This window comes from Condylostylus longicornis, unplaced genomic scaffold (assembly GCF_029603195.1).
Source record: "Condylostylus longicornis isolate FDR11 unplaced genomic scaffold, ASM2960319v2 ptg000030l, whole genome shotgun sequence".
NCBI classification, from domain to species: domain Eukaryota; kingdom Metazoa; phylum Arthropoda; class Insecta; order Diptera; family Dolichopodidae; genus Condylostylus; species Condylostylus longicornis.
The window spans coordinates 729,345-756,546 of NW_026577999.1; the positions used below are offsets into that span (position 1 = coordinate 729,345).

The 27,202-nt window shown below is 29.0% G+C and overlaps 1 protein-coding gene across 1 annotated transcript; it reads left to right on the forward strand.

Moving 5' to 3' along the window:
• The first annotated feature begins 1,894 nt into the window (after nucleotides 1-1,894).
• Nucleotides 1,895-3,217, forward strand: LOC129608089 (uncharacterized). Its single transcript, XM_055519413.1, has 3 exons — nucleotides 1,895-2,024; nucleotides 2,139-2,379; nucleotides 2,485-3,217. The coding sequence occupies exons 1-3, from the start codon at nucleotides 1,895-1,897 to the stop codon at nucleotides 3,215-3,217; spliced, it is 1,104 nt and encodes a 367-aa protein (XP_055375388.1).
• The last annotated feature ends 23,985 nt before the right edge of the window (nucleotides 3,218-27,202 follow it).

The window sequence follows — 27,202 nt, forward strand, 5'->3', positions numbered from 1 at the left end:
AATGAAAACTTTTGCAAATATTTTTAAGATTTTCGTTTAAAAATAAAAGTTTATTGATATTTAATTCTTAGAAATTGAAAATGAAAAAGACAACAATGTAGGAATGTAAGAATGAAGAAGTCATTTTTGGATACAGTCCAAACGATTCTAAAATGTAAAATTAAAAATTTCTTAAAAAAAATCCTTATAGTTTAACTGTAGCAATCTAAACTCTAAAATTCAAAGAAATTACAAAATATTTTCAAAATTTTTTAATGAAATCAGAACCCAATTATCATTTGAAGATTTTAAAATCAAATTTCCATGTTGAAATCAAAAGGTTTTAAGGTAATTAATATCACTTTCAAAACATGATATTTTCACTAAAAATTTTCATAGGTCTTCCACCTACATGTTATGTGAGACTATTTAATCATTATAATAACATTAAAATTTTCAATCTATTCAAATTTACACCAATAAAATATTTAATTATTTTCTTCAAAAGAAAAATCTTTTTTATTACACCCATTTCGTAGTTTTCAAATTAAATTTTTATGATATTAGAAAAAAAAAACTGTTCAAAAAGAATTTTCAATACTAAGACCTCGAAATTTTTTTCATTTTACCAAGAATATTTTCATATCGTTGTGTTTATTGTACACAGCTTATGTTTCAACATTAAATGACCTAAAAAATTAATGTTTATGGTCTATAACCTTGCTTTTAGTTTTCTAAATATTATTTATATTATAATGTATATGTTATAAGATAGCAGCGCCCATTAACACCGTACAAATAAATAAAAAAAAAGAAACACAGAATAAACTATTCACAAAAAAAAGGATATAACCATAAAATTTAATCCTTATGTCTATTAGAATTAGTTTTTACTCTTAAACTCTATATAGATTTTCAGGATGTTGTGTATTTTAATGTTAAATATAGACTAATTTTTTGTGTTCTTAATAGGGGAAATCTAATACAATATCATAAATATCGTCCTTTCAAAAGAATATTAACACCATTTTTAGTATCATAATAAATATTTGAATAGAAAATTATATTGCACAAAGTTCTATAAGTCATCTTACGTATATAATTAAATGTATCTAGTATAATAAATAGAAGGTGTGTTGGAAGTGTGAACTAAGGAAGGATAATATTTAGTTTCATCTCCAATATTTCAATTTTATTCATTCACATTAAAATTTTATTAAAATTTAATTTCGACTATAAAAATTGGCAACAAAAATATTTCATTTTACTTTACTTGGATAAAGAGCAAGAGAGTGTTGCCTTACACGTTTGCATGCACATTTTATACCTTGTTTTAGAGCTTTAAAGTATACTTACGGTAGTAATAGCAAAATGGGGTGGCAAGCGAACATAGCTGATGGGTATCCAGTTACATCAGCACAGCTTCTGCCTCTCAACGCCAAATCTCACCTTCACGTGGTTCACCCTGCTAATCTGAGTAACCCTTATGAAAGATTCGGTAACCAACCCGGTTGGTGTAGTTTGGGTCAGTGAACAAACGAGATTGGCGGGCTACGCTTTTGAATTGTAGTTTCATGAGCGATAGCTTCGTGGCGTCTGTCCTACAATAGGCGACCACAAACAGCGTCTGTACCATTTAGATGGCGGCTGATATATAAAGAAGGAAAACTACCGCAAACCCTCTAGAAGGCAAGGGGAAACCACTAGAGTATATTTCCCTAGATAAAATACTATGATAGTTATTACAGAAAACCAACGGCCCTCAGTCTCCGGCAATAAGAGGGTGCTAAGAATCCCCGGAGGTAAAACCAGTAAAAACAATAGAAAACGAAGCAATAGTAGATTTTTAAAAATTGGAACGTGGAATGTTAATAGCCTGTTTGAAACTGGGAAGTTGGCAAACACAATAAAAGAAATGAACCGTTTAAACATCGATATACTGGGCGTTAGCGAAACATGGTTGCCAGACTCAGGCGAATTACTGTCAGAAGGAACCAAAATTTACTACTCCGCCAACAATACAAGTAATCATAGAAAAGGTGTTGGTATTACCGTTTCGAAACAGGTTATTTACAGTGTAGAACAAGTCATTCCACGGTCTGATAGAACAATGTTCATGAAAATAAATGCATAACCAATAGCAATTAATATAATTCAAGTTTATGCGCCCACAGCAGACAAATCTGAAGACGAAGTTGATAGCTTTTACAGTGAGATCGCAGAATTGTTAAAACTTACTAAACCACATGAAATAAATTTAATAATAGGCGACTTTAATTCAAAAGTTGGACTTGGAAAAGTTGAAAATATTGTTGGCCCATCTGGTTTGGGAGTCAGAAACGAAAGAGGAGACCGGCTCATACAATTTTGCCAAGAGGAATCGTTGAAAATTACAAATACGTGGTTCTCTCTTCCACCTAGAAGATTATATATGTGGAGATTTCCTTAGGACGACATTGGCAATATAGTCCGTAATCAGATTGATTTCATTTTAATAAATCAAAGGTTTGGCACATCAATAACCAAAGTAACAACATATCCGGGTGCCGACGTGCCGAGCAATCACAATCTACTTGTTGCGAAACTAAAAATTAAATTGACGCAAAAACGACAACATTCGCGTCATAAACAACTAGATTTAGAAAAACTAAATAATGATAATGTTAAAAATCAATCTATTATCGCAATCAATACTGATTTAAAAATGTTAAACTTAAATAATACCAATGTTGATGAATTATGGAACCAAACAAAAAATGTTCTAAAAACAACAGCAAACAGAGTATTAGGCACAAAACGATTCACTCTTAAGCAGCAGTGGGTGACCGAAGAGATATTTCAGTTAATGGAGGAACGAAGAAAACATCGACATAAAAATGAAAATGAATATAAAAGAATTCATCGAATTATAAGATCAAAAATAAGAGAAGCAAAAAATAATTGGTTGAAGAAGGAATGCGAAGAAATTGAGCACTTTCAACATGTTCATGATCATTTCAAATTACACAAAAAAATTAAAGAAATGTCAGGTGTTTATCGAAAGTCTAAGTCTTCAGCACTGATGAACGAACAAAATCAAATAATAAGTGATCCTATACAAGTACAAAAAACATGGAGAAACTATATTGAAAAATTATTTTCGGACACAACAAGACCAATTGAACTTTTTGTTGTACCATCTGAAACCAGGAAATTAACCGGTCCTTCAATAAAAAAGAGGAGATTCAAAACGCTGTAAAATCTTCAAAAAATAAAAAAGCTGTTGGCCCAGACGAGATTCCTGCTGAAATAATTAAGTTAATAGATGACGATAACTTGATAGCGCTCGAAAAAATATGTAACTTGATTTACGATACAGGTGTTTTTCCGAAAGATTTTTTGCAGTCGAATTTTATAGCCCTACCAAAAAAAAACAACAGTCGGCAATGTAACGATCACAGATTAATAAGTTTGATGAGCCACGCATTAAAAATCTTCCTAAAAATAATTCATAATCGTATATACAAAAAATGTGAGGCAAACATGGGACGTACACAATTTGGCTTAAAAAATAACATGGGCACACGTGAAGCTCTATTCTGTGCTCAGGTCTTAGTTCAAAACTGCAAAGATGTCAAAAAGGATGTTTTTATGTGTTTCATTGACTATGAAAAAGAATTCGACAGAATAAGACACGAAAAAATGATCGACATAATATTAAGCAAAATGGATATTGATGAAAAAGATATACAATGCATCATAAATTTGTACTTGAATCAAAATGCAAAAATCCAGTTAAAAAATATGCCTGCAACTCATGAAATAAAAATTTATAGAGGAGTCCGACAAGGATGCGTATTATTTCCATTATTATTTAATATTTATGCAGAACAAATTTTTGAAGAAGCTTTAGTCGATGAAATGGTTGGTATAAAGGTTAACGGAACATATATTAATAACCTAAGATATGCGGATGATACCACTTTAATCTCCGACAGCTTAGAAAGCTTACGGCACTTAGTGAACAAGGTGAACATATATAGCAAGGAAATGGGTCTTAACATCAACGCCAAGAAAACGAAATATATGATCATAAGCAGAAGTAACCAACCCTACAACAACAGCAAAATTCTCGTGGATAACATGCAAATAGAGAAAGTGGAACAATTTCAATATCTGGGAAGTTGGTTAAGTACTGATTGGACGTCCGATAAAGACATTCAATGCCGGATCGAAATGGCAAGAAACGCATTCAACAAGTATAAAAGGGTACTGACAAACCGAAATATCAATATTAAGCTTCGCTTACGTTTCGTTGAGTGCTATATAAGGTCAGTGTTGTTATATGGTGTAAAAACATGGTTCCTAAAAGTCAAACAAATCAATAAACTAGAAGCATTTGCAATGTGGGTTTATAGAAGAATACTCAAGATACGTTGGGTGGATCTTGTGTCGAACCAGGAAGTTTTGAGAAGAATTACCACAGAGAGAAAACTATTAAAAACAGTAAAGCAACGAAAGCTGGCTTATTTTGGTCATATCATGCGTGGCTCAAAATACGAACTATTACAGCTGATCGTTGAGGGTAAAATTGAAGTCAGACGTGGCATTGGGAGGAAACAAATGTAGGCAATGGACTGGCATAAGAACTATCGAAGAACTAGTTAGAAAAACTCAAAATAGAAACGAATATGCAGAATTAATTCAAAACGTCATTACATAGTATTTCGCTGACATTCATTAAATGGATTGCAGTAGAAGAAGAAGAGAAGAGTAATAGCAAGCACTGATTGCAAATAATGGCAAACATTCTTTACATTGGACAAAATTTTATAAGTTAGGAAGGTCCTATTTTAAAAATATAGAATTTAATAATATTACTCTTAAAATGTTAAATTGCTTCGTGGAAAATTACCACAATATTTGGGAAGCTTTATAGATCAAAATTTGCTTCAAAAATTTCTTTAAAGTTTTAACAACAAAATCATCGACTTTGGCTGCGTATATATACCGCAACATGTTGCCCAGTACCTTCCAGCAACGGTAAGTAGTAAAAGTTAAATATTTGCATGATAGCACATGAAAAGATTTTCGATATATGTAGTTATAAAAGGATTAAAATAATGTGGGTGGGAAATATTTTTTGGTTTTCATGATATATTCATAAAAATGTATTCGATTAAAAATATTTTTTAAAGACTTTTAAATAACATTTTGACCATAAATTTAATTGAGGTCATCTTTACTACTATTATATTATTATATACGTACATAGTTACCTTCATACACACCTACTACTTATCTTGCTTCGTGTTATGCATATCTTATGTTATGGGAATATAAAATAATTGTTGAATTTACGATATAAAAATAATGTATGTGGGTCAAAAAAAAATCAAGGTGCAAATCAAGGAATGAACACACAGTGTATAAAATCATTTTATTTTAATATGTTTAGTTAAATAGATGTTAAATATTATAAAATAATTTTTAGACTTGTAATAACTTTCTTGAATCATTTCTGCTCATAGTCTCAATCTCTAATTTGAGTTTCTCCTGGCAAAAATGAAGATTCCGGCTCTGGAAATTAGCATTGAGCGTCAACGGTTTTGCTCCCTTCATACCGATGAAGGGACATGCGTTACCATCGAATTATTTGAATATGTATTCCATCTATGGCACTTATGACTCCTGGAAATTTTCTTTTTTGATAAAAATTTTATTTCGCTTCTCTTTGTTCAGTTTCTGGCATTTTTAATTTTATTTATGTTGTGCATAATTTTTCTTCTATAACACTCCACACTTTTGTGATATCATTGGACATCCTTTCTTGTGCAAGTGCTATGTTCTTATCTTGCCCGATTCCATTTTGGGAGCCTTCTACTGCCAGAAATCGTAGTGTCCCCGCTAATTTTGTAATTTCCGGTACGGAAGTCGACCGCCATGATGTCTTTAACTAGCTTTTGATAGAATTCAAAACATATACAAAAACTTCTTTTGATAGCCAGTAGTTTTTAATAAATCTAAAAAGGAAATTTATCAGAAATAAGCAGGGTAAATGCTTAAAAAAATTTTTGAAAGTTTATTTTATTTGCCCCTTAGTACCTCCCAATGGCATTGTAAAACCGTTTTTTCTCCTCGGTATCGTTAATGTTGAAGTAAACAGCCAAGGTATCCATTAAAAAATTAATTTGTTTTTCAAATAAAAAATACAAATAAATTTTTCCATTTTTGTAAACAAACTTCAGTTGAACGAAAAAAAAAAAATATGAAAATGACAGCTGAACTTTCAAAATGTTTACTGTAACAACTAAAGTGACATCTGGAATTTGACAGATGGTATCATTCCGAATGTAGTAAGCCTCCAGGCTTCAATGGCATCCCGGATGTTATACATGATTTTTTTATTTTTTTCTTTTAGTGTAATTCCGCTGTTGGAGCATTTTAAAATTAAAAAAAAAATTGTTATCCGAATTGATGAAGGGAACTTAAAGCATCGACTTAATTGCTTGTCTGTTAATTAAAAGCACTAAAATAAATTTCAATTTCCCTCATCCCTTTTTGTTAATTTTTTATGTTTTCCAAGGTTTTAAATTTTAATTTTAACTTGTTTTTTTTTAATTTTTTATTCCTTAAACAAGGTAATATTTTGAATTTCAATTTTAAATATAAAGAGAAAATTTCACTTTTACCGCTTGCTCTTCTCCCCTTCTCATCATTTCTCTTTCATTAATTCAATTTCATGTTATGATAGATGTCAAATTCAAAATGTCATTTTCTTTTTATGATCTTGTTTTTTTTTGTTTTCATTATTCTTTTACGATTCTTGTTGATTTTTATTTGAATTTTGTTATTTTTATATTTTGTATTTATTGACAGTTCTCTTTTATATTCGAAAAATCTTAATTCTTAATAATAAAGAAGATGAGTTTTTAATGTAATGATTTAATTTTCAAGTTTTGGAAACTCACACCATTCTGAAATTTAATTTTAATGTTTTGCTTTTCTTTAAGAAAAACTTTTTTCTTCTATTAAATTTCTTTGACCTTAAAGTTGACATTAACCGGATATTAAATATTTCCTGAACTTAAACTGAAGACGAAAAAAAAGAAAAAAATAAAAAAAAAAATATAGCAAGAAGAAAAAAAAAAGGATAGAAACTTTAAGAAATGTAGGAAGATGAAGCATCCGAAAGACTGCTGGGAGGGAAAAAGGAAGAAAAAATAAGAGAGAGAAAATTAAAGAAAAAAGGTAAAATAAAAATCTAATTCAATATCTATATAGATATGTTTGGGATAAAAGTGTAGGTATATACGACTATTCTAAGTTCTGGTGTCCAAAATAATCAAAAGTGATGATATGTTCAAAATGGGGACAATTATTACATTCTGTGTCCGAGTCGAATGGAATTAAAATCAAAATTGATGTTAATTATTAGTAATGGTTCTGTCGTTTTCAATGGTTAGGTTGCTATTGCACCAAATTTGGACTGCTATAGGAATTACCTATAGGAAAAGGAGAAAGCTTAGCGTATAACGTGATATGAACAAAATCTAAAATTTCTATGTTTTTCTATATGGCAAGAGTAGTAGGATATTTCTCATTTTATTCGATACAGAGGACCATTTCTAAATTTTTAATATTACTATAAAACCTTCTATAATATTCCTGTTCTTCTCGACCCTTATAGAATCTTTTGTTATTTTCGACGCCATTTACATAAAGTGTGATATCTTATAGTTTTACAGACTTACATAAACTTCTTCTTATATTAAGGTTAATTCCTTTTTTTTTAATGTTAAATAAAAACAAAATTCCAAGAATATTTGACAAAGAATCAAGAGAAGAGAATAAAAACTAAAATTAAATTAAAAATGAAATATCCTTGTTTAGCAGAAAAAAAATCTGCTGGTTTATTTTAGGATGTGATGAAATTTTAACGCTGCCAAAACAAGAGAGAAAAATAAGATGAAATTACGAAAAACAAAAAATAAAAAAAAAATCTGAAGTATAATTTGATTACTTTACAAATATTTCCATGTTTATATATATATATATATATATATATACATACATACCAATAAGTGTCTTGTAAGAGCGCTTAAGTGGTGTTCTGAATTTCAATTTTGTTCTGAAAATGTAATCAATTTATTTAAAGAAATTTTAAATATCAAAGATAAAATACAATATGAAACTGGAAACTGAGACATAGGTTAAACAGCCTTCTCTCACTCTAGACTAGACACTGCCGTTTTAACGTGGCAGTATTTGAAAACAGTGATTACAACACGATTAATTCCCATCTTTGAACACTTTTGTTTCACGTTAATTAAAAATTGATCAAAACACTTTGTTGAAGTCAAGACTTGGTTACCATTAACCAATTAATTTAGTGTGCTAACTTAGTTTAAAAGTATTTTAATTTGAAAAGAAGACCATTAGTAAAAGGAACAGTAGCTGTTCGTTTAAAATATATTAAAATCTCGCTCTAAAAATACTTTTGAGTTAGGCAAAATATCACCACGTAGTTTCTTGATATTTGTTTTTTTTTTCTTGAAAATAAAAACGATGAAGTTATATTTCTTTGGTTTAAGAAACCCTTCACTGCTTCTTTTTACAATAATCATATTAAAAATAGGGACTGTTAATAAATTTAGAAGAATTTCACAATTCCGATTTTTTTTTTTGTGTTATAATGTTGTTGAACTGAAATTATTTTTAGGACCATGGTTGAATTTAAAAAGAATAAGACTGGTTAATAAAATAAATAGTGACTTTTTTTTAAGTGAAAAGGGTTATGATACCTTTTTTTTTTGTGTTTGTGGATGTGTTGGATGTTGCGTTTACGTAATAGAGAAATTAAATTTTTTCGTAGAATGATAAAATTTTATTTTGTTAATAAAAAATGTAATATTTCTTGTCTGTGAACAAGACAAAAGAATTTTAGGACTTCTGTATTAAAATTTCAATAGCTTGAATAAAAAAATTTTTAAGTTTTTCATATAAAATGAAAGCGGAAATTTAATAAAATGAAAATTCAACATGAATGCAAAGTTGATGAAGAAAATTTTCCAACTAAAATTGTTACTAAAAATAGTCATGTTTTTTATTTTTAATAAAATTTTGTATTATTGTAAATTAGGATTTCAGACGCATACAAAGATATTTTAGTTATGTCGTAAATAATTATGTGTATTTGTTTGTGAGATGAAGAAAAAATATAAGGTAGAAAAATCAAAAAATTAAGAGTAATAGTGCAAATTTATAGCATTGTAGAGATTTTCCTAATTTGAGTAATTCCAGAAATAAATTCTAAATTAATTTAAAATTAAAAATCCGAATATTCGTTTAATGAATAAATCAAAAGAATTTTTCATAAGAAAATTTGTTTGAATTAGGAAAAAAAACAGAAGAGGAGGGGGAAAACTGGGACGTCTGGGGATAGTCTTGGAGGCTTGGGAAAAAAATCGGATTGAAAAGATTATGTCTCACGAATATCCATTTCAGCTTCGAAGCTGTTGAAGCTACAAAAATGAGTTGTTCAGAAGCGTTTTTCTCAATTGTAGACCTACATAACGATATGTTGGTGATCTCACACTGAATGTTTTTCGGGTTACAGTCATTGAAATATAAAATTTTGGGTTAAAAATTTAAAATTTTTTTAAAAAATGGTAATTCCCTCAAAAATATTTGCTATTTTTTTTTTTTTTTTGAGATGCTCGACTTTATCCTTTATAACTTTGTCATACATAATTTTCATTTCAAGGAATAATGGTGCGTTTACACCAGAACCGGACCTCCCAGTAATGCTAAAAATAATCCCCTCATTTGTTTTCTTTCAAAAGTTATTTTCAAAAAATTTTAAAAATTATTTTGAATTTGGTTATGGTGTGCTAAAAAGTTGTTGTAAGCAAATTATTTTCTGTTAAATTTGTAAAATAAAAATATACATATATCGGAAAAATGTCGGGTGCATTATATTTTGAAAGTGAAGAAACGGTAGTAAGTGAAGAAACGCAAGCTATTCAAAGACGACATATGTATAAGAGATTCAACTAATCCATTGGGTTTAGACAACAAAATGTATGTTTATGTACCTATTTTATTTTATTATTTATATAATATGTATACACATTTTTTAGGTTTATCCAGAATTTCAGATTATCATTCCTTGCCAGGTTTAAGTCCTCTTCAATTTTTTCTACTAACCGCGCAATTTGTTTTTTGTTGCTTACGATTTTACTCCTAAATAAAATATATGTATGAATAACATTTTGAAAGAAAATAATTTAGAAAAAATGCTTACATTTTAAAAAAGCAATTAATTACACCAGTTTCCTTGATAAAATGAAGATTTTACAAAAAAAAAAAATCTGTCGTCTAAAAATTTGTACCCGCTTTTAAATCGGGGAAAACCCGACAATTTATCGTTTTCATAATACCAGCTAATACGTTTCCTATACAGGGAAAAAAAGCTTTCCCGACTCCGATAAAATTTACCGATAAACAATGTTGGAAATACAAACACAAAATTTTGCCGATAAATTATCGGCCGATACCGATATACATAATAGAGGGGAATCTTAACCTAAAAATAATCTTAAAGGACTGATGAGCATTTGAGGCGGTTTTTCTAAGCACTTTTTGTACTTACCTATCTTAATATTCTAACTCTATTACCTTAATGATGTGTCTGTTTACAAAATTTTAAAATAACTTGTTTGTCATGTTTTATGAGCTAATTAAAATCTTCCTTTTGCCTCTTTCTCTCTGAATTATTTTGCGAGCTCAAAATAAAAGTTAAAAGTTTTAACACCTACATTCTAATTCTTTAATATTAACGATAACTATTTTTATAAAATTTTGAATTATTATTAAATAATTAATAAAATTAAAAATAAAAAAAATTTTAAAGAAATATTAATTATAAAATTTTAAAAATAAAATTTAATTTTCCATTTCATGTTTGTTTTCTCTTTGAGTCTTTGGAATGAGATTATTAAACTAATAAAACAATTAAAATGCTATAAAGAAAGAGAGAAAAGCTGTGATAATCAGTTGGAAAACATCATAATTATCTGATAAATTTAAAGATTATTCCCATATTTTTAATCCGTTTAAGTAGATTTTGTTTTTCTTAAAAAAAAAAAAATATTTTTAAATTCATTTTCATTGCATATTATTGCATTGCTCTCTATTAATAGAAATACGTGTGCTTGGCTATAGTTTCAAAATGCTTGTTTGTTTGTTTTGCATCTCAATGGTATGAATGCTTTTTACATATTGCAGTTCCTATAGCAGTAATTATGGTCTTTGTGTTGAATAATTTTTCTTAATCCTTATTGGAAAAAGGAATTTTAATTTTGTAGATTGCTTCGTATTTCATTTTCAGTGATGGTTCGGAAATTAATTTTACTTCTTAATTCAATAGCAAGGCTAATCTTTTCTAAATCAAATTCTTTCACGTTGGTCTCAAATTGGATACCTTAATTTCAGTAAGATCAAAATTGAATTTTTTCTTTCATTTTAGAATATTGTCATGTTCTAAAGTTCATCAAGTATGCTGAACAGCTTGAAATAATTAAAATAAAAGTTAATAAACCAATAAACCATAGCATATACAATAATTTATTCCAGTTACTGGGAAAGTTATTACAGGTGACTTCACATTATTAAGTTTTTATTTTATATTATTAATTACATTTGCATAAATTATGTCTATATTAACTTTTAAAACAAGCCACAAAGTATTAAAGTAGATTTTCCAAAAACAAAAACTTTTTAAATCCATTCAAAAATAACTTTCTTGCTAAAAATTTAAAAAATTCTTTTTGCATTTCACTTGCCTTCAACGATGTAAAATTTGCATAATTATATTTTAGTTTTTTTTTTGTTTTTTTGCTCTTTACTCTCTGGCTTAACTCTCATATATAGACTCATTACATTGTAGAACCATGGAGGGTAAAATGACAGTGAAAATTTTATTTTAAAGGTCTTCCTTTTACTGTACTATTGATATCTTCTTCTTTATTAAATGAAAAAAAAAAGAAAAATAAAAGAAAAAAAATGGAATTTTTGCATATTAAAATTTTGCAAAAGAAATGAGCCTATATATACATGGAACCTTAATACCTAAGTACAGTCATAGACGAAATGAGAGTAAATATGAAAAAATTTGTGTTTTTACAATCCAACTTTAAGAGTAAAGATTAAGATTTTAAAATACGACTTGCCCCTGTATATTTTGATACTGTGGTCTGTTCATTATACTTTGAGTCCTACATTTGGCGTACGAATCGTCTTCTTGATCCGGTATTGATTTTAAAATTTTCGTAGACGACATGTCATGTTACAGGGTGGAATTTTGTTTGCAATCGACTCTCTGTCAAATATCTGGATTTTTGTGTTGAACATTTTTTTGACGAATTTTTTTAAAAGTGCCTCATTTCCCTTTAAAGAAGCTAGAAGGAAATGATGTTAATATAAAACTTTTAATTAAGTAGTGTGTCCAATAGGCTAATGCATGGCTAATAGGAGCCGTATAAAGAATGAGACACTGTTTCTCTTATTCACCATTATAAATGGACAAATAAAATTTTAGTAATTCCCACGAATTTTTAATTCGATTGAGTACAAAACAAAAAAACAAACAAAAAGAAAGCACAAAAAATTAAGGTAAAAGGTGGATTATAATATGTCTAGTATGGATGGTAAAGAATGTCCTTTCATGAATTTTAATGGCGGTTTTATTATCATAAAAGAAAAATAATAATCTAAAGAGAAGTACCTATTTGGTATATAAGGAAGTGAAAAACAAAAAAAAAAATCATAATCTGTTTGTCGTTTTAAAAAGGAAAATATTATTATTGCGGGGCAAATGTGAAGAAAATCCGATGAATTTTTTCTCATCGGATCGAGCAATGGTATGCAGAATTGTAGAGTTTATTTAAATGATTTTTATCTTGATGCGAAAATAATAAGCAAAGACACAAAAAGAAAAAAGAAATTGATTTTCAATTTTTTTTCCTGTATTGTGGCACGCCTTACAACAAATTTTTGATTTCGAAATCGATGGTGTAGCATAATGAAAAAAAGAGCATCTGTCAACATTTTTCAACTTTTAAGCACATTTCTACTTTATATTGTATTGAAGGTGAAATATTAAGTGCATGACATGAATATTACGAATAAGGATTTATTCATTAAATATTTGATTAAGTTTTGTAAAATTACTTGTACATCTTGTGCACGTCTTTTGGAAAAAAAAAATATTGAGGTAGATTGTGGTATTATGGCTATCTTGTTATTGTGGCATTTTAATGATTTAAATTTTACACAAGCTCCACTTATTTTTTTTTTCAAGAGGTCATTTAAAATATCAACGTTTGTAATTTGTGATTAATTTCCAAGAGATTTAAGATTAATTACATTTACTTATTGAAATTTTTATAAAGAAACATGCTCAATTACTTTTTAATTAATGAAATTAAACACGTCTATTGGAATTGCGACAGTATCGTCTTATATGAATTTGTGCCTCATATGGAAAATTATAGTAAACTTTGGAAATACTCATATGATAAGCAAATAAATTACGGATTGTGCAATATATTGTTGGCAATTACGAGGAAAGCGAATGAATTTTTTATGTGGACGCAGTTCTTCTGAAGAATTAAGTCGAATATAATGTGATACGGGGCGAATTAAGGAGAAAATTGACAAGAGTGCAGTTAGATTGATCTTCTATTGTGATTTTAACTTCATGTACGTCAGAACAGGGTTGGTTTGGAAAATGATTTGCATTCAGGAGGCTAGAGGCGGCAAAGGTGGTAAATTTCTAGTTTACTCCAGTAATGCTGAAATCCAAAAAACTTTAAACTGAATTACCATGAAATTTTTATTTGAATAAATAAAAATAATATTTTTCACAGGCCCGGAAATTTTGCTACCAACAATTCTACAAAAATATTGTTTAATTCAATAAAATATTAAATTAAATTAATTTTTTTTCTTCCTTATTTTATTTAGATTTTGCATAACTAATAATATAACCGTAAATGAAATGCCACACATTTTTATAAGACTAAAGTTATTGTAAAAGTTTTTAACTAATTAATTATGCTAAGATAAAATTTTTGTCACAATAATTTAAAGATATTAAAATCGGCCATCTTTAGACAAATAAGTTATAAAAACTTTAAAATAAAATTTATACAAAAAATACTTTTTTATGAATTTTTATACCCTGCACCTTCACGAAGGGCAGTCATGTGCGTATGGACATGGATGTAAATTCTGCGTTTATTTAAACATATCTGCCCTGCACATATCTGCATGTAAGTCAAAAACGAATAAAGCAAACGCCACCAAATTTTCACAAGTTGTTTTTTCTTTTCCGCCAAGGACGGCTGCTATTGTTATTAGCTCGATTCGAGCAAGGGTTTCAGGAAGCTGCCATACAATTAAAAGAGATTGTTTTAAATATTTCAAAATTCAATAAAGATATCAATATGAAGTTTTGCAGACTCATTGAGGCTGTTGAGTAATTCAATGTAATATATCCTCGAAGTTTTTGTGAAATGACTTGACAGGTTCGTGCAGTTGGCTGAACTCCAAGAGTTAATTTTAAGTGTTAACAATAAAGTTAGATTCTAGACATTTGGCAGTCATGTGCCATGTTATTGTTCTGACATATTCGTGAAGTTTTTTCAAAATGGCTTGATAAGGTTGGGTGGCTGCCACGTAACCTTCAAAGTTATTATTAAATATTTCAAAAACAAGTTTTATGCTAATGTTGTCAAGGTGCAGAGTATAATTCAGTCGTTTCAGTCCGACTAAAACGTTTTCCCCGGTTTTAACAACAATTTCACCAATTTTAAATTTTTTTTTTGTTCACTGATTTTATTTTTTATTTCATTAAACCTGTTTTCTCAGTACTTTTACATTTTAATATAAAAAATATTTTAGAATTTTTTTAAAAATTATTTTAAAGTTTTTTGAAAAACTTTTTTCTTTGCGCAAAAAGGAAAAACAACAATCTGTTTGAAATAGTTAATTAAATTCAAAAATTATGTAAAATAATTCGCTATTCTGAAATTTTCTTAAAATTTATTTTATGTTTGAAAGCTAGTGTATGTAATAGAATGTGATATTATAAACCATATTGTGTTTTGAAAAAAAATTATATTAAAATTTTCATTTTGAAGTTAAATATTATTTTAAATGATTTGGGGTTTTTGTCTCAAAAACTTTTTATTCGGTATAGTTTTTGAAATAATTTGAATCATACAATCTGGTCAAGGATAGTTTGAACTATATCTTGAGGTGAAATAATTTTGTAATGGCGAATTGCTGTCACATTGTGAGTTCGTTGACTTCATGTTCGTTCTAATAATTAAAAAAAAATTTGTTAATTATTTATTAATTTTTTTTTTCTTTTTCACTCCTAGGAGGAACATAGGGCTAGTGCATGATATCAGGTACTAGTTTCATAGCGTCATAGAGTTAACTAGTGAGTTGACTAGCCTACCGTAGTTTTTACCAATTATAATTGCAACTTTGGTTTACTATTTGAAGAAGTCTGCAGTTTGTAGCAAAATGAGGCATGTCTGTCAAATATTGAGAAACTACTGTAATTAAAGATTGAAATTCGGAATAAAATTAAGAACTGCCGAATCCGGTTTTTAATGTAACTAACTGCTGTGGTATTCAAATTATTAATGTTTACCAAAATATTCAACTTTTTTACCTATATATTTATAAAATTTTTCTTAAACCTGTTATTTTTGAACAGGCGGGTAATCAACATTTAATTCCATTCTAACGAAATTTATAGAAATTCATTCAATAAGATCTTGACCTTGATTAATTCTTGCACAAGTACCTATCTTGTGTAAAAAACCAATTCCTTTATTTTAATTTATTGGCGGTCCTTATTTTAATTTTTTTATACATAAACACTCACTATACAGTAAAAATATTTTATAGCATTTTGTAATGCTGTAAAAGAGAGGACCAACAATGTAATTAAAAAGAATGAAAAAAGGCTAATAAAGCGAAGGTAAAATGAACAAGAAAATTAAAATTTAACTGAACCAGAGCTTGTATAAGAATAAAAAAAAAATTAATTTAAAAAATAAGTGTTACATTGAGGGAATGGTGGTTGATCCTGTAAGAGAAGGGAAAAGAGAAAAATAATTTTTATTAAAATAAAGAAAAGTTCATAACGTTGTTGGTTTCAAAGCCTCAAGTTCTTATTTAATTTTTTTTTTAATTTATCATTAAATCAGTAAAAGAGAATGATTTTTTTTCTCATCTCTTTATGCCTCCATTTTAATCGTTCTCATAATAATATGCTAGCAGTTTAAAAGAATAAGGATATTGTCACACTTACATTAAAAAATTTTGTGTTTTATTGCTTAATTTTTTCCCTTTTTTTCAATTTCCATCATCATTTTTTTTTGGTCTTCCAAGACTTTGGTGCCAGTAAAAATGCGAAATTTTTATATTGCAGAGGTTTTTCCAATATTTTTCTCAATCATCATTTTTCAAGTGTTGAACTTTATGGTATCTTAAAGAATAAAATTTTTAATAAGGGAAGAATTAATTTTTATTTGCATATTTTTAGGGAACTCGGAATTTAATAATAATAATTTTGGTGTTGTTAACGAAAAAATTTGAGTTTAAATTAGGCTTTCAAAAAATTATTCTTTTAAGAGAAAGGAATGTTGCCCAAACTTAAATTATTTTTAAAATCAAGCTTTGGTAATGCCTTACTAAAGCATTAGCAGATAAGCACAACTTTTATACGTGCAGATAAGCACTCGTAATATTACTGATCAGCTGAAATTCACGAATATTTTGTCACCATTCACAATTTCTTTATTTTATTTATTCTTAGTCATTCCAACACCAAAAACTTTTAAAGTCTTTTTTAATGAAAAGCGATGTAATTTAAATTGTAATTGATTTTTTCAAAACTTATTTATACCTTACCTTAAATAAAATCCTTACACCAAGGAAGAGAAAAAAATTATCCTTTAATCTTTATCTGAACAATATTTAAAAATTTATTTTCCGAATTCTTATTTCGAATGAAATATTCATTATATAAGAATATAAATAGTAATTCATTAATTTTTATATTTTTAGTATCAACCTTCTCTAAATTACTATTGCATAATTTAAGGCCCAATGTACTCTCACTCTCAAAATAACCAATAATGATGAAAAAATAATTTTTCTTTCCCTTATATCCTTTTGCTTTTTTGTCGTTTCGAATTTGGAACTGCAAAATAAACCCCATTTTTTAGCTTATAAAACATTAACTAAATATAATAATGGAGTCACTTTTCTAAATTTATTTCTAATTAGAATCTTAATTAAAAACTGTATATTCCATTTTATTTGTGACTATGTAATGAAGTAGAGTAAATGATTTTTACTTTAATAATAATAAAACTACACCATATTTTTAACCACATTACAATACAATGAATGCACAATATAATATCCTTTTTATTTTTTTTTTTGCCATAGTGGTATAAAAATGTAAAAGGAATCTTTTTAAATAAAATACAAGAGAAAATCATTGTTGTTTTACTTTTGTATTTGTTTTTTTTCTTTTAGAAATTTATGATCATTTTCGAACCGAAAGTTAAAGGAATCTAATAAGAACTTGAAAGAAACATGAAAAAAATTGGTTTTCTTTTATTTAAGGATATAAAAGGAAAAAAATTTTGGGTGAATTTTTGGAGACCCAAGAAAAAAAAATAGTACCAAAATAAGAACTAGATGAAGGAAAAAAAAATAAAAATTCAAAAAAAAAAAAAATTGTTAGGCATTCGACTTATCCACATTTTAAATGACTAGCCATATAAAGTCGAAATTGCAAAAATTCGTAACACCCCTAAACTACACAAAACTATTTGCATTCATTTTTCCATTTACAGTGAAAGAAAACACAACCGATTGTCAACCACATTAAGCAGCCAAAAACCAAAAAAAAAACAAAAACATTCAAAAACAGAACGTTAATCCAGTCTATTTTGGGTTATAAAAAATCATACATTTGAAACTTATGAGAAAAGCTATCAGAAAACAAATGTGTTTCCATTCCAATAAATTTTGTTTAATAGGAATCAGCAAATTGTTTACTCGGAATTATGATGCGTTCACTCAAACAGCGTTTCAGGTCGTTAAAACCACTTAAAACCGTTATGGTTTGATGATTGAAACCTGAACACGTGACATTAATTGTCAATGTCAAATTGACTAAGATTAGCTTACCGTTTTGCTATGAAAAGACTGCTTTCCATTTGACTGCTAAGAACATTTTTAATAATGATTTTTTTATACCCTGCACTTCGTGAAGGGTATATTAACTTTGGTATGGAGTTTGTAACTACTTGAAGGAGTCATCTGCGGTATGGACATATATATATATTCTTGCTCAGCGTAAAATTCTGAGTCGATTTAGACATGTCCGTCTGTCCGTCCGTCCGTCCGTCCGTCCGTCCGTCCGTCCGTCCGTCCGATCGCACGATAACTCAAAAACGCATAATGCAATCGACACCAAACTTTCACAAGTTTTTTCTTTTGTGCCAAGGACGAGCCCTATTGTTATTGGACTAATTCGGACAACGGGTTCGGGTAGCTGCCATACAACTCAAAGAGTTTATTTTAAATATTTGTCCAATTATATTCTACACATGCTCTAGAAATTATAATGGGATAGCTGCACCGGTTCGGGTGGCTGCCATACAACTCCAAAAGCAAATTTTTTATATTCGGCAAAATAATAAAGTCAGATTCATGAAACTTGGCAGTGATGTGTCCAATTATAGGTCAAATATATTTCCGAAGTTTTGGAGGAATTGCTTGACAGGTTCGGGTACCTGCCATACAACTCCATAAGTTAATTTTAAATATTTGGAAAAAAAATAAAGTTAGATTCATGAAACTTGGCAGTTGTGTGTCCGATTATAGATCAGATATATTTGTGAAGTTTTAGTGGAATTGCTTGACAGGTTCGGGTACTTGCCATACAACCCCAAAAGCTTATTTTAAATATTTGGAAAAATAATAAAGTCAAATTCATGAGACTTGGCAGTCGTGTGTCCAATTATGGGTCAGACATATTTCTAAAGTTTTGATGCGATTGCTTGACAGGTTCGAGTAGCTCCCATACAAGTCTAAAAGCTTATTCTTAATATTTGGAAAAATAATAAAGTCAGATTCATGAAACTTGGCAGTCATGTGTCCAATTATGGGTCAGACATATTTCTGAAGTTGTGGTGGAATTGCTTAACAGGTTCGAGTAGATCCCATACAAGTCTAAAAGCTTATTCTTAATATATGGAAAAATAATAAAGTCAGATTCATGAAACTTGGCAGTTGTGTGTCCGATTATAGATCAGATATATTGGTGAAGTTTTGATGAAATTGCTTGACAGGTTTAGGTACTTACCATACAACTCCAAAAGCTAATTTTAAATATTTTGAAAAATTATAAGGTCAGATTGATGAAACTTGGCAGTCGGATGTTGAATGATAGGTCAGACATGTCCGTGAAGTTTCTATAGAATGATCTCACAGGTTCGAGTAATTGCTACACAATAACGAAAGGTGCAGGGTATAATTCAATCGGTTTATACCGACTGAAACGTTTTTACTTGTTTTTTTTTTCCTTCTTCACTCCTAGGAGGAGTATAGGGCTAGTGCATGATATCTATCATGCCCTAGTTTCTATAGTCATAGAGAGTTAGCTAGGTAGGTGACTAGCCTACCGTAGTTTTTATTTATATTAAATATTTCAGTTTATTTTTTCTATATTTTACTGTTTATTTTTTCTTAGTCTTTAGTATGGAATATTATGAATATTTGAAAATTACTTGTATAATATTTATTAGTATTGTATATTAAGTTATATAATATTGAATATAATTTTTATATTGACCTGACCGTTATATTGACATAGTTAAGAATTCGTTCTATTAGCAATTGATTTCGGTAGGTGTACTGTTGCCCTCGCTGTAAAAATCTACAAACCTACAACTGATTTCATTCCAGATACTTAATTTTCAAATAAGAATACTAGGTAATAGCAGTACTGCAATTTTTGTCCCACTATGTAATAAACTAATAAAATTTGTCTCTTTAACGAATATTGAATTTAATGATTCAACACTGAGATAACAAACAATAATACATTTTATGAGTAAGTTAACGTTAGTTTTTGTCTGTAAAAAGGATCTCAATAAAACCAATAAAGGATTTTAAGTTATTGTTATTTGCTGTTTTTTTTTTTAGTGTTTTCTTCACTACTATAATTTCTTTCGTATATAACATTAGATCTAAAATATCCTTTTTATACAAAAAAAAAAAAATTTAGGAAAAAGCTAAAAATATAAAAAAAAACCCTAACGCCAGAACAATTCATAAATAATTCATACAATCCGAAATGCGGTTAGTTTATTATTACAATTTTTTTTTGTAAGTGGATAGGGTAAAGGCGGTTTTACATTATACAAGCATATTATATTGTAAGTTTGGTAAGATTCAACCGTACCCGCCCTTAGTTTTCTTTATAATTCTTTTTTTTTTTATTTTGTAGTCGTTTGGGTTTGTGTCTCTACTGATTTCAAATTTTTTTTTTTGTTTTTCTTGCTTTAAAATTTTTTGTCTTATAATAATATAATTTTTCTCCCTCACTTCACAATATTATGCCGAATGTATTAAATTAAAAGCAATATAAAACAATATAACAAGAAAAACAAAAGCAGGAAACTATAATAGCGGAACCCATATATATGATTCGCTTCATAAGTTATATCCCAGTCGGAGAAAGAAGTGAAGACGTTCTAAATTCATTAAAAGCGTTCTTACGTTCCTCAAAATTTAATTTTTGAGTCTGAAGTATAAATTTTTTGTAAAGTTATGGTTAGGAATAGTTTGCGAATAGTAGGAATATTTCGCTGTTTAGAAATGTACGATGTTCCATTATGTAAGAGTAAAACTATCTTTTATATTATAATATTGGGGCTATTAATCAGGATACAGCCGCACATAGTAGCTTTCATGTAATTTTTGGGCCTTGTGTCTAATTACTCTATGAAACGCTATCACTTTCGAAGTAAAAGTCCTTATTAGTATTTATTACAGGTTTTTAGTTAACAAATCCAAAAATTTCGTTTTTGAAGGAACCAATAATGTTTTCCAAATTCCATCTTAATATTCTACCTGGGATAATATGTGTGCATGCATCATATACAATATAGATAAATAAAATATTCGAACAACTATATGTTTTACTCCCAGTCACATTATTAGAAATACGAAAAAAGGATATCCTCATTCGGTATTCACCCCATTTATATTAAAAGAATTTATCGAAATTGCTTTTTATTCCTTTTTCAAGTTTTCTTTTTTTTTTCTTTTGTTTTTATTTATAATATTCCTTTATTTTATTTTTGTTTAACTGTAACTTCTAATATTTTGTCTTTAGACTAGCGGTTGCTTTTCTTTTTTTTTTATTTCTTATTTTATAACCTCATTGTCATTTTCGATATTTCTACTGACCGCATTGCATAAAAGAAGCAAGATTATGTGATCTTAGTAAAGTTGGCATGTACAAGTTTGGTGACATCACATGACGTCGAATGTTCCGTGGTAATGCGCTTCTCCATGGGAAGAAAGTGTTAGTAAACTCTTTTAGAAGACTGTTTCAGGTCTGTAGATTGATTGTAGATTTTAAGGGAACCGAGTGGGACAGGAGTAATCCCCCAAGCCACCGCAGCCATTGTTGACTTATTGTAGCCTTCCCACGCTCCCACCTATAATATCCCCGTCCCAACCACAAAGCTGGAGATATTCCTAAGGAAGTTGGACAACAGTTCCCGAACACTTAGGGACCCATGTCCAAGACTTTTGCGGCGCCGAACAGCCAGTGACGGATAGCCGCAGAGAATGTGCATGGCGGTCTCATCGCCACCCCCATAAAATTTGCACAGGGGGCAGCCCGACTTCCCCAGCGTATGCAGGTAATATTTCACTGGGCAGTGCCCCGTGAAAAAATTCGCAATAGTGCGAACCCGGCTCCTGCTCATCCCCAGCAACTCTGCGGTGAATCCGCTGGAGTACGCCGAAAGAAACACCTTCGTATGACGGCACTCTTTCGTGTCCCGCCAGTGATGGCCGCATTCCGCCGTGAGAAGGCAGGCAAGCCTGGCCCCCACGGCGGAAGAAGGCAGACCGCAGAAAGGCAGCGGCTGCACAAAGTCAGCCTCAGATCCCCTCCGATCCAGTTCATCGGCAATTTCTTTGCCCGCATGGCCACTATGGCCCGGCACCCAAATGAGCGTGATTCTGTTCTCCGATGCCAAATCCACAATGCAGCAAGGCAGCCCCAAACCAGCTTGGATGTAACCTGAGCTGAACGAAGAACCAGAAGTGCAGCCCTGCTGTCCGACAACACATAGATGGTGCGGTTTCTATACCCCCTTTCTGAATTGATTCTCAGACAGATCTCTATTGCATGTATTTCGGCCTGGAACACCGTGCAATACGCGTCAAGGGTTGCATATACACGCGTGTCCGGGCGGACACCGTATACACCCGACCAACACCCGACTCGTCTCAGGTCTGGCTTTTAATTATTAATTAACTTTTTACTTATTAATTAACTTTTTGGGTATGTCAAGATTTTGAAGCTTTACAGCAGACCGCCTTCATGTTTTTGACTATTTTATGATACTGTGACAAGGCGATTGTCTAATCTAAGAATTCAGGTGCCGGCCATTTGCCGAATTGGTAGTTTTGTTTGTGGAATCAGACGACTTCCTTTCAATTTATTATTATAATTGTGCTTGGTGAAACAATAAACCAGCCAATTTACAATATCAGAGCTCGGAAGCCGGATCTTCAATAAAGGTTTATCTAAAATTTTTAATCACGTCTTTTATTATTAGTTAAGAATTAATTAGTTTCAGCTTGTCAACCAAAATAACCGGAGACAGTTTCAGAGAATTCGAACCGCAGGAAAGGTATCTGAAGGACCGCTGGACTGGACATTTCCACAATTTTAATTATAACCCTTTCGTCAAATAACAAAGATTTTTTAATATTATTCACAAGATACCCAATTTAGTTTGTTATGTATTAAGTTTTTTCATATATTATAAGTGTACACTCTTTCTTATGTTCTTTATGTTCTTTGTTCCTGCTTAAAATGTAATAGCACTGAAAGAAAGAACGAAACTGCAAAAAATTTTAAAAAAGAATAGCTGCGCTTCAACCACTTTTCTACGTACCCATGTACTCATATTTTCCTCTCAATTTAGCAACAGGATGTATGTAGGATTCTATGTAAATAGAAAAAATTTATTTAAAATAAAAATTCTTAAAGATTTCATTGACGACAATGTTTCAAAACAATGATTTTTTTTCCCGGGGAAATAATGATGGAATAAAAACGAAAATTTCTTTTTCGTATCCTTTTGTTTTAACAATAGCTGTTCATACAAGTCTTGCATAAATTATTCTATTATTAGCAAAAATTGTAAAGAATTGTAAGCGAAACGGTTGACTCAAGTCATTGACTGATTTACGTTTTCCTACTACTTTAATATAGTTGCCCTTTTTCTAAACATGCGAACATTCTCTTTGCTGGTTACTAATCATAAATTCAATTTGAATTCATGTAAAATGTTAGTTTACTGTATTGGCATGAAATATTTGAACGCGACATTGTTTAGAACGGATTCAGTGAGTTAAAAATATCATAACCATCGCAGACAAACTCAAATTTACTGTTATTAATACTATTCCTAATGGTTATGTAAATTTCTTATGTTATACTTTCTATAATATTATGTAAATATTTTTTTGTTTTGAATTAAAAGCTTAAATTTCCTTAGACATTTAAAAATTTAACCTCTGAAAAAAAAATAATATTTGAATAATTTCGACGTTTAAAATTGTTTATGATTTTTTTTTTTATTTGTTTTTACTTTTAAATTTCTGTTTTCTATTTAAGACGGAGTGATTATTTTTCAATTCCCTAAAGGATGCTAGATTCTTCATAATACAAATACAAAATTCATAATAGATTTTTGTAAAAAATGTAAATTATACACAAGTATAAAAAGACATGTAATTTGAGTTGAATGAAATTTTTTAAATAACACATTTGCTTTCCCCATATAGTTTTGGTATTCTTCAACATTAAAATATAAAAATTGTTATTGTTTTCGTGATTAAAATGTTCATTGGTTTATTTATAAAGATTACAGCGATTAAGTTGCATTATAAAAATTAAAAAATTTTAATTTTTTATAATTTCCATTTGAAATTTATACAAATTTATTATCAAAATTACAATGATGACTTGGAATAAATAAATAACTACGGCACTATAGAGTTATTCACTAATATCATCACTCTTCTTTTTATATTGTCTGGAAATTCAATATTTAAATTTTTGAAAAACAAATTAAAGTACAGAAATTGTTTAAGCTGAAATGAATATTGTATATTAAATATTTAATTGATGAGATTAACAAAATTTAGTTCTTATAGCTAAGTAATGGATATGGAGGCTGAGTGATGGCTGCGGAGTTTTCTAGGATGGCGGAATTAGTTGCAATTAAACCGGTGAGCGGGTCCGATCTGACTACTTCTGTGGATAGTAGCGCAATGATCAGGGTTCATTGGTCTTACTCAGTTAATCTAGCTGGTCGGGAGGAAGATGGGGGCGCGGTGCGGATATACTTTGAAAGGACTTTGCAATGTGTGCAGAATAACCGTCTGATGGGTTCTTGGTTACAGCGGAATATACGGAGAAATAAGACGGTAGTCCTAGCCTTGCTATGGCTAGGGCGTGCGCAGATGTTGCGATGCTGACCTAGTTGATTGGTCTGTGCAAGCATCTACTGCTAAAGGAATTTATTCAGCTCATAGATAACAAAACTAAAAGTAGAGGCGAAATCTTATGGGCGGAAGAAATCTTATGACGGAATTTACGAACGATAATCATTAACAATATATAATTATGTAACACACAAAATATTTTATGTAAGTATGTAATTTTCTAATCAATAAATTTTGATTTATAGCCTTAGAAGCGCTTAAAAATCAATTAAGTTTAGTTGAGAGCATTAAAAACCACATTTTATTAATTCATAATTTTCCGTCATAATATGTTTTTGATTTTGTTTTGCTTTTTTTTTCTCCTTTAATTTATTAACTCATAAATCTTTTATTGATGTCATTACTAAATAAATAAATTTTATTGAGTTTTCAATAAACGATAATAATTAATTAATGTAATGTATTTTTATCGTGATAATTTAAAAACAATTTTAAAAAACACACACATATACCTACAGCAAAATTATTTGACAAATTATGACTAATAAATTGACATTAATTTTTTTTAATAAAAAAAAACAAAAAACAAAGGAAATTTCGTAGAACAATAATTTATGTAACATTGTGAACAGTCATATAATTTGCTATAGGAAATAATAGAAATATAATTGAATCGTACACAGTTCGTATTTGACTCGAAATTTTAAAACAATTTCGTATATTCCTTCTTTCCGACAAGATCACACAAAAATTTTGTAAGTTGAAATTGTAGCTTGATCTGCCTGTCATCAAGGCGTTGTAATAACGATCTATCAAAGTTTATTAAGAATTATTATGAAGGCGAACTCCGGAACAAAATTTTTTGGTCTAATAAGGTTGGATTGAGTTCTTACCAAGCAAATAGAAGCAAAATTCAAAATTTTTCTGATGTATTTTTTACTAGAATTCAACAGCATATTACAAGACGCATACCATTTTTTTTAAAAGTACATTTTCTTACACCATAACTCCAATCACTTAAACAATTTGTATTTTATTCAATTTATTCAGATTTAAATATATGCAATGAATCAAAGAATAGCTACAGTCCTAAAACCAACAAAATAAATTCAGATTACTTTTAAAAAATTCTTCATTTTTCAAATTCAACACAATTTAATTATTGTTTCATTGTGGAAACTCAATGAAATAGGATAAAGCAACAAAATTGTTCTGAACCAAATTCTAACACCAATACACATAAATCAAACAATGTAATTATCAAATTCAATCATTCTTTTAATTCAGTAACAACACCCGATTCACATCGTATATTGCATTATCGAAATAAAAAATTTTATAATATTTTTCAGAATTTCTCCTGATATGGTAATCAATTAAGTAGCTTAGATTTAAAAAATATATTTATATATATATTTATGTACGAAAGGTGGAAAAAATGAGCTTATCATAGATTGAAAATGCTTTTAAAATAATATTTTTCAATGTTAACAAATTTACAGCACCACCTTTTTTTGTTTTTAGAATACAAAACAAAACAAAAACGAAAAATATATTCTTATCTGTTGTTCAAGGTTTCCACCCTTTGTTGTAATTTGATTTAGATTTATTTTTTAGTGACTGACAACAAACATATGTACGTAATGTGCACAACACGACAGAAAATGTAGAATAGCTTAGTATAAAAAATATTTGTAATTTTATTTGGATATTTTTTTATGCAAATTTTTTTTTTTATTATTTTTACTTGTTTTTTACTGTCATTTTATACAACCAACAAAATTAGATAAGTACGAGTATTTTTTTTTAGAGAAATCACATAAAAAGGACTATGATATACAAAGCTATAATCAGAATTATAAGTTCTGTAATTTATTAAAGTTAAAAAAAAATTCTAAGTTTTCTAATATGTTGTGTCTGAAAAAATTTTTAAAAAATTTTAAAAAAATTCAGAAGAACATGAGTTTTTATTAAGTTGCTAACAATAAGTAGCAGTCATCTGATTAACCCTGAACTCCGTATATATGGGTAGAATTTGTTATGAATTTTTTTTGACCTCTTTAAGGCAATTTGTGCTTATACCATTGAATTCTTCTTCAAATCAGTGAAAATTTTTATGGTTTTTTGCAAAATTTCCATTTAAAATTTAAAATTTCTAAAAAAATCACAGTGCATACTAACTTTAATGTTACATTATGAAAAACCTTGACCATAATTTCCTATATTATGTAATTAGAATTAAGAAAAGCTGTTGAACAAAATTGCTCATAATTTTAATGTGATTTAAAAAAAAAAAATAAACACATTTACTAAATAGAAAAATTTTTATATAGAAAAATTTTCCTAATAATTTCCTTAACATATAAATGAGGTAAAT

Excerpts from the sequence above, each read along its gene's own strand:
- LOC129608089 (XM_055519413.1), top strand. The coding sequence starts at position 1,895 with ATGAACCGTTTAAACATCGATATACTGGGCGTTAGCGAAACATGGTTG. Across the intron at positions 2,025-2,138 it reads TAATCATAGAAAAGGTGTTG|TTTATGCGCCCACAGCAGAC; the intron begins GTATTACCGTTT and ends ATATAATTCAAG. Across the intron at positions 2,380-2,484 it reads TCGTTGAAAATTACAAATAC|GTTTGGCACATCAATAACCA; the intron begins GTGGTTCTCTCT and ends AATAAATCAAAG.